The sequence below is a fragment of the Aristolochia californica genome, unplaced genomic scaffold (genome assembly GCF_029961685.1).
Source record: "Aristolochia californica isolate CCGP_79_NKW_82.1479 unplaced genomic scaffold, dmAriCali1.0.hap1 SCAF_10, whole genome shotgun sequence".
Taxonomy (NCBI): domain Eukaryota; kingdom Viridiplantae; phylum Streptophyta; class Magnoliopsida; order Piperales; family Aristolochiaceae; genus Aristolochia; species Aristolochia californica.
The window spans coordinates 1,509,057-1,524,549 of NW_027181771.1; the positions used below are offsets into that span (position 1 = coordinate 1,509,057).

The window sequence follows — 15,493 nt, forward strand, 5'->3', positions numbered from 1 at the left end:
GAAGGAAGCCGAATTCTGTTTCTCTCGTCCTCACTTTTCTCTTTAGGAAGTCATCGTAAAACGGAACGTATTCATTACTAGGCCGGGAGGTGGCCGGGAGGTGGTGCAGGTTATAGACATTGAAGAAACGAAGAAACAAACACAAAAGAAGAAGGTGAGTAAGAAGAAAGTGTTAGGAAATTCATATTTCATATTCTAATTTGGGTAACATATTTATTATGCAATTATATTTTCTATTATTAATGGAATGGCTGAAATTAAGTGATCTAATTTTGTTAAACCCATTAAGGAATGGGCCATGAATATGGGCCACTTGAGTAGATACCATAGGGAATTATGGGAACCCTATATAAAGAGACACAACATGGTTATGGTCCCCAACATACTAAATCACACACAGTTTTCCTTCTCCCCATCCGGAAGAGAGACGAAGGTCCCATTGAGGAATAAGGCGATTTAGTTGAGGAAGACCATATCCGTTCTTATCGTTCGTCATAGAGATTCCGCATCAGAAGGGAAAATTTACGGAATAGATCCAGGTATTTTGTTTTTAATCCTAATATTCTAGCATGTTGTAAATTCTGGATTAAAATTTACTATTACGAATCTAATAGAAAGGGGTACTTGTCTTCTCCCTCTACCCTTGCATTTCTAGATGGAGAGATGGCTACAAAGGTCTTGGTCTCAAAGTAGTGGTTGACTGACTAAGAGTCTTGTAAACTTCCATTTAGTGGTCGACAGACTAAGAGTTTTTCTTTAGTGACATGAAACCTTCTGTCCATGTCGTCTTTAACTTCAAATTTCAATGATATCTTGTGCCACCATCGATTCCCACAAAGGTAATGTCATTCTCCCTTATCCACACTTGTTCACACTAATTCCTGGTTCCAATATTGACAGTGATAACAATTAACATATACTGCATAGCATAGGACTTACAAGACTGCCAATGGGAAGTGAAGAAAAGAAAATCGAGTTTAACTGTTCCCCCTTATGACGATCAAAAAAGGGAAATCCAAGCTAGGAGAGCTGTATGTTGGGGCTATAGGGTGGATCTCTCTTGCAAAGAGAGAGGAAGAAGATGATCTCCCCATCTTTTCCTCCAATTGAGAGGTGACCTCTCCCCTTTCTTGGCACTTCTTATTGTTTTTTAATCAAGTGAGTTTTGACCCATTTTGGGTCTCATTACAGTATCATATTGAAATATGTAAATGCAAAAAATGGGACGTACTTTTATTAAAAAAAATTATGATGTCATATGAAACCCTCATCAGTTCAATGAATAAGAGTTGAGTCGTTCCATTTAGTGGTTGACTGACTACGAGTCAGATAAATGATTCATTCGGAAGCAAAATTTGGGAAAAGAATGAATAAGAGTTGACTCGTTCCATTTAGTGGTTGACTGACTAAGAGTAAGGTAAATGATTCATTTGTAAGCAAAATTTGGAAAAAGAATGAGTAAGAGTTGACTCGTTCCATTTAGTGTCCAATAATCAATGTTGACTCAGTATCTATAAAACTAGGATGGTCTACATTGGCAGTGAGTATCATATTGTAGATTTGAGTTTGTGATTAGGGATCGAGACCCAACTCAGTGTCTCCCAATCTCGAGTTAGATCAGATTGATCGGCTCGACAGAGGTCGCCGGCAACTCTGCTATGCTCTAATGCACAATCTGTAATGCTTTTTAAATAAAACCAAACTATTTGACACAATTATAAACACAACTATCTAATTCAATGTCATTACACCACTGATTGAACTGAAGAGGGTGTCATATGACATCATAAAAAAAAATTAATAAAAATCTGTCCCATTTTTTTGCATTTTCATAATTTAATAGGATACTGTAATTAGACCCAAAATGGGTAAAAACTCACTTGATTAAAAAACAGTAAGAACTGCCAAGAAAGGGGAAGGGTCACCTCTCAATTGGAGGAAAAGAGGGAGAGATCATCTTCTTCCTCTCTCTTTGCAGGAGAGACCCACCCTATAGCCCCAACGTACAGCCCTCCTAACTTGCTTTTCACATTGTTGATCTTCATAAGTGGGAACCATTAAACTAATGGTACCTAGCTTTTCTGTTCTTTCTTCACTTCCCATTGGTAGTCTTGAAAGTCCTATGCACTATAGTACATGTTTATTGAAATTTAAAGTTACAGACGACATGGACAGAAGGTTTCATGTCACTAAAGAAAAACTCTTAGTCTGTCGACCACTAAATGGAAATTTACAAGACTCTAAGTCAGTCAACCACTACTCTGAGACCAAGACCTTTGTAGCCATCTCTCCATCTATATATGCAAGTGTAGAGGGAGAAGACAAGTACCCCTTTCTTCTTCCTCACCAACTTTTGCTTCCCATCTCAATGGCTTTCTGGAGAGTCACCTTCTTCTTTTGTGCCTGTTTCTTCATTTCATCAATGCCTATAGCCTACACCACCACCCGGCCTAGTAATGAAACAGACGAGCTCTCTTTGCTTGCATTCAAAGAGCAGATAATTGGGGATGCATTGTCCTCATGGAACTGGACATCGCATCTGTGTCAATGGCATGGGGTCACATGTGGCCGTCGCCATGAGAGGGTAATTGCATTGAGCCTTTCAAGCCTTGGTTTGGCCGGCACCATCTCCCCCCACATAGCAAACCTCACCTTCCTCTCTGATATTGACTTTACAAACAATAGCCTTCATGGAAAAATACCTACAGAGATCGGTCGCTTGTTCAGGTTGCAATTTCTTGATTTGAGAAATAATTCGTTGGAAGGAGAAATTCCAGCTAATCTAACCTATTGTGCAAGGCTGGTGGGCATTGGTTTGAACGGGAACCGATTGGAGGGTAAGATTCCATTTGAACTAGGCTACTTGCCTAACCTCATGTTCTTGAGTGTAAGTTATAATAAGCTTATAGGAAGCATTCCAACTTCTCTAGGAAATCTTTCATACCTCAATTTGCTGAATTTTGGGTCAAATAGCTTGTCAGGAAGTATTCCATATGAACTTGGCCAATTAGTGAGTTTAGAGGCTCTTCAAATCAGTCTAAATGAGCTCTCTGGTGAAATACCTCTCTCACTTTTCAATCTCTCTTCTCTTACCTCTTTTGCTGCAATTAAGAATAACTTGCAAGGAAGCCTTCCAGCTGACCTAGGTTTGACTCTTCCCAATTTAAAATTGTTTATGGTGTCATCAAACTTCCTTAGTGGGCATGTTCCTGCTTCTGTTTCTAATTTGTCATCACTCGGAATGCTCGACCTAGGCAACAACAGTTTCAGTGGAGCAATTCCTCCGAATTTGGGTAGACTACAGGGTCTTGTGAACTTTAGGCTTTACAACAACAAGCTCGAAAATAGGGATGGTGATGAACTATCTTTCTTGAGGGAACTGACGAATTGTACTCGCCTAGAACAGTTGAATGTTTGGAGGAATCATCTTGTTGGCCTTTTGCCTAACTCCATAAGCAATTTGTCTTCCAACTTAAGGCAATTAAGTTTAGGAGACAATCGGATACATGGGAATCTGCCAAGAGGGATAGAAAATCTTGAGAACTTGGAGATCTTGACCCTACCAAACATGTTTCTAACAGGTGAAATTCCGGACAGTATTGGGAAGCTCAACAGGCTTCAAGTGCTGGCACTGAAGCAAAATAAACTATCGGGTGTACTCCCATCTTCGATTGGAAACATCACTAGCCTAAACCTTTTGTATTTGAATGAAAATGGTCTAACGGGAAGTATCCCATTGAGTCTTGGAAATTTTGGATTTCTGCAAGAGCTAAACCTTTCCCAGAATAAACTAACAGGTCCCATACCCAAACAGGTTTTTAGTCTTTCCTCCTTGACCAGGTTCCTTGACTTATCCCATAATTCTTTGAGCGGTTTACTACCAATGGAAGTTGGGAATTTGAAGAATCTTGGAGAATTGAATATCTCAAACAATCAACTGTCAGGTGAGATGCCAAGCACCTTGAGCAATTGCCTCAGCTTGGAGCACCTTATAATCCATGCGAACCTATTCAATGGAACCATCCCTTCATCACTGAGGACTCTTAGAGGCATCGTCCGTCTTGATCTTTCAAGTAACAACTTATCAGGTGAAATCCCAAAATACCTTAGTGACTTTACTTTCTTGAGTTACTTGAATCTTTCATTTAATAATCTTGAAGGAAAAGTGCCAGAGGTGGGGATTTTTAAGAATAAAGCTGCAGTTTCAGTCATAGGAAATGATAAGCTTTGTGGGGGTATCAAAGAATTAGAATTGCCTGCTTGTCCTACACATACTCTTGGACAACAAAGGAGAGACAAGCATCATCTTAAGCAAGTACTGATCATCAGTGGTGCCATCATTTGTTTATTATTGATCTTCATATTGGCACTCTATTATTACTGGAGGAGAATTTCAAACAGAATTTCTTGCCGCCACCCATCATCTTCTGAAGATAAGTTCTTCGCCCTTAGTTACAGGGATCTATTTAAAGCAACTAATGGATTCTCCTGCGACAACTTGATTGGTGAGGGAAGTTATGGTTCAGTTTATAAGGGCGTTCTTGAAAATAATGAGAGAGTTGTTGCAGTGAAGGTACTCAACCTACAAAAAAGAGGAGCTTCTCAGAGTTTTATGGCTGAATGCGAAGCTTTAAGAAGCATCCGGCACCGAAATCTTGTCAAGATCATAACAGCTTGCTCAAGCATCGATTCCAAAGGTAATGATTTTAAAGCTCTGGTTTTTACCTATCTCCCCAACGGCAGTTTGGAGAAATGGCTGCACCCAAAAAGTTCAGAGGGGCCATCTCAAATGAGAAATCTCACCTTCAAAGAGAGGCTAAACATAGCCATTGATGTGGCTTTAGCATTGGAGTACCTCCATCATCATTGTGAAGTACCAATCGTTCATCGTGATTTGAAACCTGGTAATGTTCTTTTAGACAATGACATGAATGCTTATGTTGGTGACTTTGGGATAGCAAGATTTCTTCATGAAGCAACAGGAAACCAAACTACCTCGGCTGTAAAGGGTACCACTGGATACATTGCCCCAGGTAATATTCTCTTATACGATGTAAGTACAACATGGAGAAGAAAGCTAAAACATGACTATTTCTACCTAGCAAAGAAGAAATATTAACCTGTTAATTTGCTCTAAGTAAACAAGATGTTCACATGGCAGAGTATGGAATGAACGCTAAGGTGTCCACACAAGGAGATGTATACAGCTATGGAATTCTTTTGCTGGAGATGTTTACCAGGAAGAAGCCCACCGAAGAAATGTTCGCAGATGGTTTATCGCTCCATCAATTCGTCAAGACGGCTTTGCCCCAACAACTAACAGAGATTGTTGACCCACTACTGCTCTTGGAGGATGGTGAAGTTGTGAGAAATGGTAGGAGCCGCAATGGTGGAATCAATTGGCAGAACTGTTTACTCTCGGTACTACGAATTGGATTATCCTGTTCTGAAGAACTGCCGAGCAGGCGCTTGGAGATGAATTCTGTTGTTTCAGAAATGTATTTGTTTAGGGACATGTATTCTGGCATTGGGATTTATCGAAACAGGCAAAACATGACAGACACCTAAGACGAAGGATCTCCTTTGTCGAAGAGAAGATGTGGATGGAGCCAGAATTAACACAGACTCGTGTTTATTTTAGTTTTTTATTTATATTGAATTATTTAATTATGTCTGAGATAATAATAGTTTAATATTAATTAGACTTTATTACTTTCCTCTATTATAAAAAATATGTTTATGTATTCATATTATAGCAGGTTCTATGATTGAATCAACCTACAGAGATAATGTGATCTTTGTCTTATTTATTATCTCTAAAAGTTTAGGTTCATATCTATTTTTTTTTATAAATTTAACAAATTTTAGACATGTCTAGCTTTGTATTCATCTAGCTCTTCGATCAAAGAAATGAATAGTAAGGAAGCAGGAGTTATGTTTCCAAGAGGCATAGTCCTGAAAAAAAAAGCATTTGACATGATCAAATGACTAGGGGTGGCATCGAGCCGAGCCGAGCCCGAACCTGCCTATGTTCGAGCCGAGTTTGATTTAAATATTTTGAGCTGAGCTTCGAGCTGAACCTCGTCTCGAGCCTAAAATTATTATCGAGCTCGAGCCCAAAAATTTTACCCGAGTTCAAGCCGAGCTCGAGCCTCAACGTATATTTAAAACTTTTTAAAACATATATATAAAATTATAGATATATTTTACATAAATTGGGCACGACCTCTACACCGCATAACGTATATATAATACATGCAAAAGATTGGGTATGACCTCTACTTAAAATTGAACATAATCTATGTCTATAATACTTATATAAAATTCGGTATGACCTCTACTTAAAATTGGGGATAATCTATATATATATAATACCTGCATAAACACTCCATAAACACTCCATAAAATTGTCTATACATTCCATAAACACCCCATGAAATTTTTTATACACTCCATAAAATAGTCTAAACACTCCATACATTGCATAACATTACGCATAAACTCCATACAATACAAAATTAAATGAAATATTACTATCAATTTACAATCACCCAAATAAAAACTATAAATCCTTTAAATAAAATCCTATTACTAATAGAGACTTACTAGAAAATTACAAGAAATATTTTAATTTTTTCTTAGGAAAGTTAAATGAACCTCTTACTGCCTTGTCTAAGGAAATAAATAAAAATTAATAATTAATCTAATATATTATTATACTTATCAATAAATTTTTAATCAAATAAAATGTCAAACACAAAATTGCTATGAAAATTGCCTCATGCTCAAAGTATTATATTATTAACTGTCAAATACTTATTCAAAATTTTTCTATACGGTTTCCTAACCCATCTTGGCAAGAAAATTTTACTTAGAAAATTATATGATTTTTTTTAAAAAATTTATAATTAGAAAAATATTTTTTAAAAAATGAGGCACTAATAGTCCCTATATTTCTACTAAAAGTGTCTTTTTTTAACTTTTATTGAAAAAAACACTAATAGTCTCTAGAAACGTATTTTTACTAAAATATCTTTTCAATTTCTTTAAGAGCCAAGAGGAAGGGACAAAGAGTTCTTTTTCCTTGTTTATGATCTCGCACGTAGGGGTGGCTTTGATTAAATTATATATAAAATTATGCATACATTTAAAAAATAATAATGATAAGGGAGGTTCAGGATTAAATTTCAATAATTGATTAAAATGCACCGATATTAATCTTTTTTACTCCAATTGTTGTCTAGCTTGTTTTGTAATCTTTGAATCTGGCCATAAATTTACTATGGCCTCCTTAGTGCCCCTAGATGAAAATTTATATTTTAGGAAAAACTAGAAATATTTTTCCTATGATATATATTCCCAAAAAAAACCTTTAAATAAAATTTTATTACTATTAGTGACTTATAAGAAAATTACAAGAATTATTTTAAAATTTTCTTAGGAAAGTTAAATGGACCTTTTATTACCTCTTATAGGGATATAAATAAAAATTAATATTTAATATAATATATTATTTTACTTATCAATAAATTTTTAATTAAATAAAATGTCAAACACAAAATTGCAATGAAAATTGTTTCATGCTAAAAGTATTATAGCATCAACTGTTAAATACTTATTCAAAAAATTTCTATACAATTTTCTACCCCATCTTGATACGAAAATCTTATTTAGAAAATTATATGATTTTTAATAAGAAATTTTAATTAGAAAAGTGTTTAAAAAAAACATGAGACACTAATAGTTCGTAGAAACTTATTTCTATAAAATGTATTTTTAATTTTTTCAAGAGCTATGAGGAAGAGAGTTTAAGCAAAAAGTTCCTTTTGTTTTTTACTTTATGATATCGCATGTGCGATTTCGCGCGGGGGAGGGGGGAGATTATTTATCCCCTGATTTCTCCCATGAACTTAGGTTCTGGTTTTCCGCTGAGACGATGCAGAGGGAAGGGGGTTACAGTACCGGGGAGGACCTATCGTCGGGGATGACGGCGACAACGGCGAGGAGAGGAAGAAATTGAATGGACGACCACAGAGGCAGCCGGCAAGCAGCTGCGACAACACTCGTCTGGAGGGGCTCGACGTTGACAAGGGGAGGAAAATCCCCCCCTCGCTCCCGATCTTGCTCCCCCCTCTCCCTCTTCTGATACCGATCCAGACTCACCTCGAGCCCGCTTGCGAGCCGACAAGCCGAACCTGGCTTCGGTCGAGTTCGGCTCGTTAAGGTAAATGAGCCGATTTCGGCGCTCGAGCTCGATAGATAACGAATCGAACCGAGCCAGCACTGAGCAGAACTCGAGCCGGCTCGGTTCGAAGCCACCCCTAAGCATGATTGATCAACCAACATGGGCTATAAAACATGATCAATCATCTCGTATAGCATGATTGATCAACCCGAATGCTACCAGATAAGGTTATAAAATATTATCAATCATCCAATCAGGCATGATCGATCATCCTAAATGTTGTCAACTAAGGTTATAAAGCATGATTCATCAAACTCTATTGCATGATCAATTACCCTGAACATTGCATAACTAATTTTATAAAGCATAATTGATCAGTCAAAATGGGTTGATCGATCTATGAGCTCTCTAAAAGGTTAAAAACTAGTTGATTGATGCTTTGATCGATCAAGAAGTTTAGAGAACTTATAAAATATAGCCGTTATACATGGTTGATTGATCATACCTTTCATTGATTGATCAACACTTTTCGTAGCTTTTTGAAAACAAGTAAAAAAGGTTAGTTTGGAAGGAGAGTCATATATAGGCCACCAAACTCATTGGAGAGTATTATCTATTGGTGATTTAAAGCACTGGATTTTAAACTTAGAATCTCAATTCATCCTTCTTGAAAAGCCACCTAGGCCAACACAAATTACACATTAAATACAAAACTTCAATTGCACAAGTCCATACTAATGAACTGTATATAAAATGTCATCTTCTAGTCAAGAATATACATTAGCTTTTGATACTAGGGCAACCTTTATTACACAAAATCATGCCAATAGAACTTAGTCCTATAAAAGTAATAAGGTTATAAAGCATGTTTCATCATACCCTATTGCTTGATCAATTACCCTGAACATTGCACAATTACTTTTATAAAGCATAATCGATCAGTCAAAATGAGTTGATCGATCTATGAACTCTATAAAAGGTTAAAAACTAGTTGTTTGATGCTCTGATCGATCAACAAGTTTGGAGAACTTATAAAATATAGCCGTTATACATGGTTGATTGATCATACCTTTCATTGATCGATCAACACTTTTCGTAGCTTTTTGAAAACGGGTAAAAAAGGCTAATTTGGCAGGAAAGTTATATATAGTCCACCAAACTCATTAGAGAGTATTAAGTATCTATAGTTGATTTAAAGCACTGGATTTTAAACTTAGAATCTCAATTCATCCTTCTTAAAAAGCCACCTAGGCCAAAACAAATTACACATTAAATACAAAAACTTCAATTGCACAAGTCCATACTTATGAACTGTGTATAAACTGTCATCTTCTAGTCAAGAATATGCACTAGCTTTTGATACTAGGGCAACTACACAAAATTATGCCAAAAGAACTCATAAATTAAATAAATTATCAAAGAGTAAATTTACTAATTTAAAAAATATTTAAGTTATTTAAGTAATTAAAATTTTACACCATAATTAAAATAATAATTTAAAGTTTTATCCATAATATTTAAAAATCAATGATAAAAGTATTTATTTATAAAATAATAATAAATGACATAAATGATAAAAAAATTATTTATAAAATTAAATCAATGATAAGAAACAAAGAGAGGAGAAAAAAGAAGGAAAAAAGAACCAAAGAGAAAGATAAAAAAGGAAAGTAGATTCTACGTTGTGTGAAAGGAGGAATTCAGATTCCATCGTTTTATAAAGGAACCGGATGATCTACTTTTACAGAGTGAAGTAACTTCTATGTAGCTTCAAGTCGGATCAGACAAAAAAAAAAAAAAAACAAAAGCGAAAATATATTGCAATATCTAATTAAGGAGTAATGAGGTTTGCTGCAGGATTGAATAAGATATGAATCTTATCTTATTTAATGGTCTTACAGTGATTCCAGGTTCATACATACGTTTGAGTAGAACAGAGAGGAAGACGAACACCCAATCACGTCGAGTCTCTGCACTGGACTGAAGAACTCGTGACGCAATGGTTATCAACTTCTTTGTCGATGGTGTTGTTAATGGATGTGAATCATGTGATGGCCTATATCGTTCCGAGGGCCACCATGTGATATTTACAAGGTTCTGTCTCCAAAGTACAGGCGTACAGCGACAAGACCTGCCCAAGGTGCAGACAATTAATGAGAGTTAATGGCTGTTGAATTGGTTTTCCGCAGGCTATTCTGGGCCTGTTTAACTTCCATTAACGGTGCCTGGACGGCCGTCTGGTGATTCGGCGTTGAGTAAAAACTAGAAACCGAAAAGATCTGTGAAGAACGATAGAGGAAGTCAAACTGGTCCAAGGGGGGAAAGAGTAATTGGTTATAAACCATTTGAAAAGACCCGTCACCTACAAAACTCCGTGCAGCATCTGTTACAGAAACAGACTCCACAGTCCACCCTACTACTGAAAAGTTTGAGAAGAGTTGGCGGTCCTTTTCAATCACTGCTTTTATGATCGCAAAGTGCGGTAGCTTGCTCACCATTAATCTCTTCCTATCCCCTATAATCAAATCCCACATTTGGGTGGGGATATTGGATGAGGATTGAGAAGATCTAACTTCCTGGTTCTACCGGACCGGGAAAAATATGACAATGGAGTCATCGATGGTTGGCATCGAGTCGCAACCGACATATGTTTAAATTTGATTTAAATATTTTGAATTCAAACTCGAGCCAAAGTCAAACTCGAGTTACCACAAATTTTAACCGAGCTCGGTTAAAACTCGAGTTTCGATATATATTTAAATTTTTTTAAAAAATATATATTAAATAAATTATATATAAACTTATACATATATTTTACATAAAATTAGATTATATATATAATATTTATATAAAATTAAATATAACCTCTATTTAAAATTGGGTATAATCTATATATATAATACCTATATAAAATTTAATATTACCTCTATTTAAAATTGGACATATATAGATAATACCTACATAAAATTATCTATAAACACTCCATAAAATTATTTACCTTCCATAAAATAGTCTAAACACTCCATAAACGACATAACATTACAAATAAAAATAAAAATAACACAAATATAACTCATTCAAATATTTAATTAAAAAACCTCTGACTTTCCTTTTTTTCGCATCCAATTTCTGTTTTTCGCGATCCTGCTAGGTTCGAAACCACCCCTAAGATTTAAACATCTCATCGATTCTCATCTCCTTCAAAGGGATTCTTCCTGAGCATACCGTTTTTTATCTCAAACCCAGCTAAAAAGGGGATTCAAGTTTCCAATTCACGCAATGAACGGAAAGATGAGTACGAATATAAAAAAGACAAATGCAGCGATTGAGGACTGCGACAGAGGCGACATTAGTAGTGCGGTGGATGAGAAGAAAGGAATTAATCAAAGTGATGTATCTGCCAGAGAAAAAAAAGTTTCGGCAGATCTGAATAATATTGCGATAAAAAAATTAAAAGAAAAAAAGATAGAAGCGATTCGGATTTGCTTAAAGCAAAAGAAAGCATGCTCTAATATGTGTAATTTGTTGAGATGGTTTTATTCGCCAATTATAGAAGCCATAGATTACAGACTCGTTTTTGTTCTTTGAGTCTATGGATCCATTTTCTGTAAGTTTCGGTGATCTGGGCGAAAGTATCGTGGTTAGCAACAGCTAATGTGCTCTTCTCGATAGATGGCAGAAAAGAAAAAGGGTTTTTAGTGTTTTACAGGCAAAATTGAAGCAGGGTTGACAACTTCCGAGAGATGATTGAAAACAAAGGAACAATTTATCGATCAATAAAACTTAACATATAACTAAACCATAAATGTCTGCATAAAGAGGAAGAAAGAAATAAATACCTGAGACCATGTTGCTGGGAATTAGCGACCCGCCGAGAAGAATGGAAGCGAAGAAGAGGAGAAATACAGCCGTTCCCATTGTTCTTGTTGTTTTCCGAGTTGAGACTATTGTGGGAGAGAAATAGACAAAAAGAGAGTGAGCAGGCAACGCCGAACGGAGCTGCAAAGACCAGGCCGCGCCATTGGAGCACAGAAATGCAGTAATGGGAAGTCAGCGAGCTGCAAAGATGAAGGGCAGAAATGTAGGGCAATTTCTGGATTAAATTTCTGTCAGAGGAGGAGGAGAGAGGCATATTTGCCCAAACGAGAGGGCAAAACACAAGAAAGAAACACGTATGAGACTCACATCCAGAAGCAGCAGGTCTTGGACCTTCTCGTCGCCTTCGCCGCTCAGAATTGCGGCATGAACAACGGCACCATAAGCCATGGCCTCATCAGTGGAAACGACAGAGCAGTATGGGAAATGGCAGAGCAGGGCATGGGAATCGCGGAATCGCAAAGACAAAATGGAAGACGACCACTGTCTTCCGGTTCCGAGACCGAGAATCTCGAAAATTTCCCGAACCCCCGAGACCGAGACTCCCGAAAATTTCCCAATCCGCCGCTCGTTAAATTGACGAGCCGTCGAGCAGAACCTGGCTTCAGTCGCGTTTGAGAGAACCCGAATCGGACCGAATAGGTACCGAGCCGAATTCGAACCGCTCGCGAACCGGCTCAGTTCGAAGCGACCCTTGAAATGAGCTTGAACGCAGGGGATGAAAAATATGTGTAATTTTATTTAAGTATACAAAATAAACCCTACAAAAATCTTATTTGAATTTTTTTTCTCGGGATTGTCATAGCCGCTTCCTCTTCACAGAAAATGCTGTGTCAGTCAGAAACTCTCTTCGGCATCTGTAAAAGCTCCGTCTCCGCGCGGAACATCACCCTCCCCACCGGATTCTAGTTCTGCCTTGTGTTAGAAATGTAAACAAGACACAGAAAGTATAGAAGTTGTAATTTCATTCTCCTCAATTTAATATGTGTACAAGAGGTGGTTATTTATACACATTGTAATGCTCTGGAGGCTTCTGGAATACATGTCATGTGTCAGTATTCTGGAGGCTTCTGGAATACATGCTGTGATGATATATTCAGTGTTTGAGTCTTTTGCTGAGGTAGTGCTGAGTTGGCGTTGAGAGACTTAACCTTGTTGTTACCCCCAACGAGCCCAACAGTCCTGGCAGGATGGTGAAGCTCAATCTGAGTGTGCAAAATCAGGTATTGGATAGGGGCTTGGTCAAGACATGTAATCTGATCTTTGCTGGAAAGGAAGGAGACTCGAAAAATCTTGTTATGAATACGATCACGAATAAAATGATAATCAATATCCACATGATTGGTTCGAGAATGCATCACAGGGTTCACAGATAAGTAAGCAGCCTCCAAATTATCACAATAAAGAATGAGGGCTGAGATAAAAAAATGCCCAGTTCAGATAATAAGGATTGAACCCAGACGAGTTCACACATAACATGGGCCAAGGCCTTGTACTCAACCTCCGTGCTAGACCGAGCAATAGTAGTTTGTTTCTTTGAACTCCAGCAGATGAAATTAGTGCCATAGAATAAACAATAACCAACAGTAGATTTTCGGTCGTCGGGACAGCCTGCCCAGTCAGCATCAGAGAAGGCAGCCAGAACAGGAGATGGAGAAGGGGTGAGAACTAGACCATAATCCAGGGTTTGTTTTAAGTATCGTAAGATCCGCTTCACATATTGCCAGTGAGAAAGACAGGGGGAATGCATAACTTGACAGACCCGATTGACGGAGAAAGCTAAATCAAGCCGAGTGAAGAGAAGATATTGGAGGCTTCCCACCACACTCTGGTATAGAGAAGGATCGTCCATATAGGTTGAATCAAAGGCAGAGAGTTTAGTGGAGGAGGCATAGGTGTGCCAACAGGCTTACAATTAGCCATATTGGTCTTATGTAATAAATCAAAAATATATTTGCGTTGGGACAAAACAATCTTATTCGAAGTTCGATGACACTCAATACCAAGGAAGTAATGAAGATGACCAAGATCTTTTACTGGAAAATCAGCACTGAGTAATTTAACGAGCTGAACAATGGCAGAGCTATCTGAGCTAGTAAGGAGAACATCATCAACATAAACTAAAAAATACAAAACAATGGACTGACGGGGGTAGATGAATAAGGAAGTGTCGGACTTGGAAGTAACAAAGCCAAATTCAATCAGCTTGCTGTTCAGACGAGCATACCACACACGGGGGGCCTGCTTAAGGCCGTAGAGATCACGATTGAGCTTCCAGACATAGGTGGGAAATTGAGGATGGACAAATCCACTAGGCTTGGACATAAAGACGGTTTCATCTAACGTGTCATGAAAAAACGCATTTTGAACATCTAATTGATGAACCAACCAATTTTCAGAGAGGGCAATGGAAAGAACTAACCTAAGGGTTGTCGATTTGATAACTGGACTGAAAGTCTTGGAATAGTCCAAACCCTCGAGCTAACTATAGCCCTTGGCAACAAGGCACGCTTTTCGCCATTCAACTCAGCCATTGGAGAGATATTTTGTTTTGAAAATCCAGCGGCAGCCCACAACATTCTGAGATGAGGATGGAGGAACAAGAGTTCAATTATTGTTGGAGAGAAGGGCATCGAATTCTAGTTGCATCGCACGACACCATTCGGAATACTTGGAAGCTTCGGTGAAGGAGGAGGGTTCGTCGGGAGGGTCACGGGATGTGAGAAAGGCTTGAGGGGGTGGCTAGGAGACGGTGCCATCGGTCAGGATTTTGGCAAAATGAAGATTGGATTTGGACTTGGTTTGCATGGGATGAGGACGGGAAATGAATGGGGAATATAGTATGCATTGCATTTCACTCTGAGCCTGAAAACGATTTGGGATGGACAAACCATAAATTTGAGGGATTTAAATTTTCAATCTTAGTTAGCACTAATTATTAAATTTTATTTGACAAAATTTAATAAAAATCAAGTTATTAAATCAATATAATGACTCTTTTACTCTCTAAACTTACCCAATTTGATGGTCATATTTAGATTTTGTTCATATTTGGAATTATAATATCTAATCGATTACATTTAGGTGTTGTTAGTACCCGCCACTTAAAACGAGTGAAAGTGAGGCCACACCCTCCAATTTCACTTTTACTCTCTCTCTCTCTCTCTTTCTCTCGACACCCTAGCCTTCTGTTCTCCTACTTCTTCTCGCTCTCAACGCCCTTCCTCTTGCTCATTCTTTTTTCTCTTTGACCATGCTCCAACCCTCTCTTATCGCCCAACCTTTCCACCCTCACTTCTTTTACCCAAAATACTTTATTTATTTATTTATTTATTTAAAATAATATTTTTTAATATTATATTTAGTTACTAACTTAAGAGTGAGAATTTAGACATTGTAAAAGAAACAATTTGATCAAGCATCTTGACATTA

The 15,493-nt window shown here is 37.3% G+C and overlaps 1 protein-coding gene and 1 long non-coding RNA gene across 2 annotated transcripts; one reads left to right on the forward strand and one right to left on the reverse strand.

Annotated features, from left to right (window-relative positions):
• Positions 1 to 2,809: 2,809 nt before the first annotated feature.
• On the forward strand, positions 2,810 to 5,614 carry LOC137966404 (probable LRR receptor-like serine/threonine-protein kinase At3g47570). Its single transcript, XM_068813002.1, has 2 exons — positions 2,810 to 5,033; positions 5,162 to 5,614. The coding sequence occupies exons 1-2, from the start codon at positions 2,876 to 2,878 to the stop codon at positions 5,566 to 5,568; spliced, it is 2,565 nt and encodes an 854-aa protein (XP_068669103.1). The 5' UTR covers positions 2,810 to 2,875; the 3' UTR covers positions 5,569 to 5,614.
• A 6,209-nt stretch (positions 5,615 to 11,823) lies between these two features.
• On the reverse strand, positions 11,824 to 12,674 carry LOC137966413 (uncharacterized). Its single transcript, XR_011116207.1, has 2 exons — positions 12,371 to 12,674; positions 11,824 to 12,243 (listed from the first exon to the last, which is right to left on the reverse strand). It is a non-coding gene; the product is annotated as an uncharacterized lncRNA (long non-coding RNA).
• Between the last annotated feature and the right edge of the window lie 2,819 nt (positions 12,675 to 15,493).

Coding starts and splice junctions, on each gene's coding strand:
- LOC137966404 (XM_068813002.1), top strand. CDS start 2,876: ATGTTCTTGAGTGTAAGTTATAATAAGCTTATAGGAAGCATTCCAACT. Junction 5,034..5,161: donor CACTGGATACATTGCCCCAG/GTAATATTCTCT, acceptor TTCACATGGCAG/AGTATGGAATGAACGCTAAG.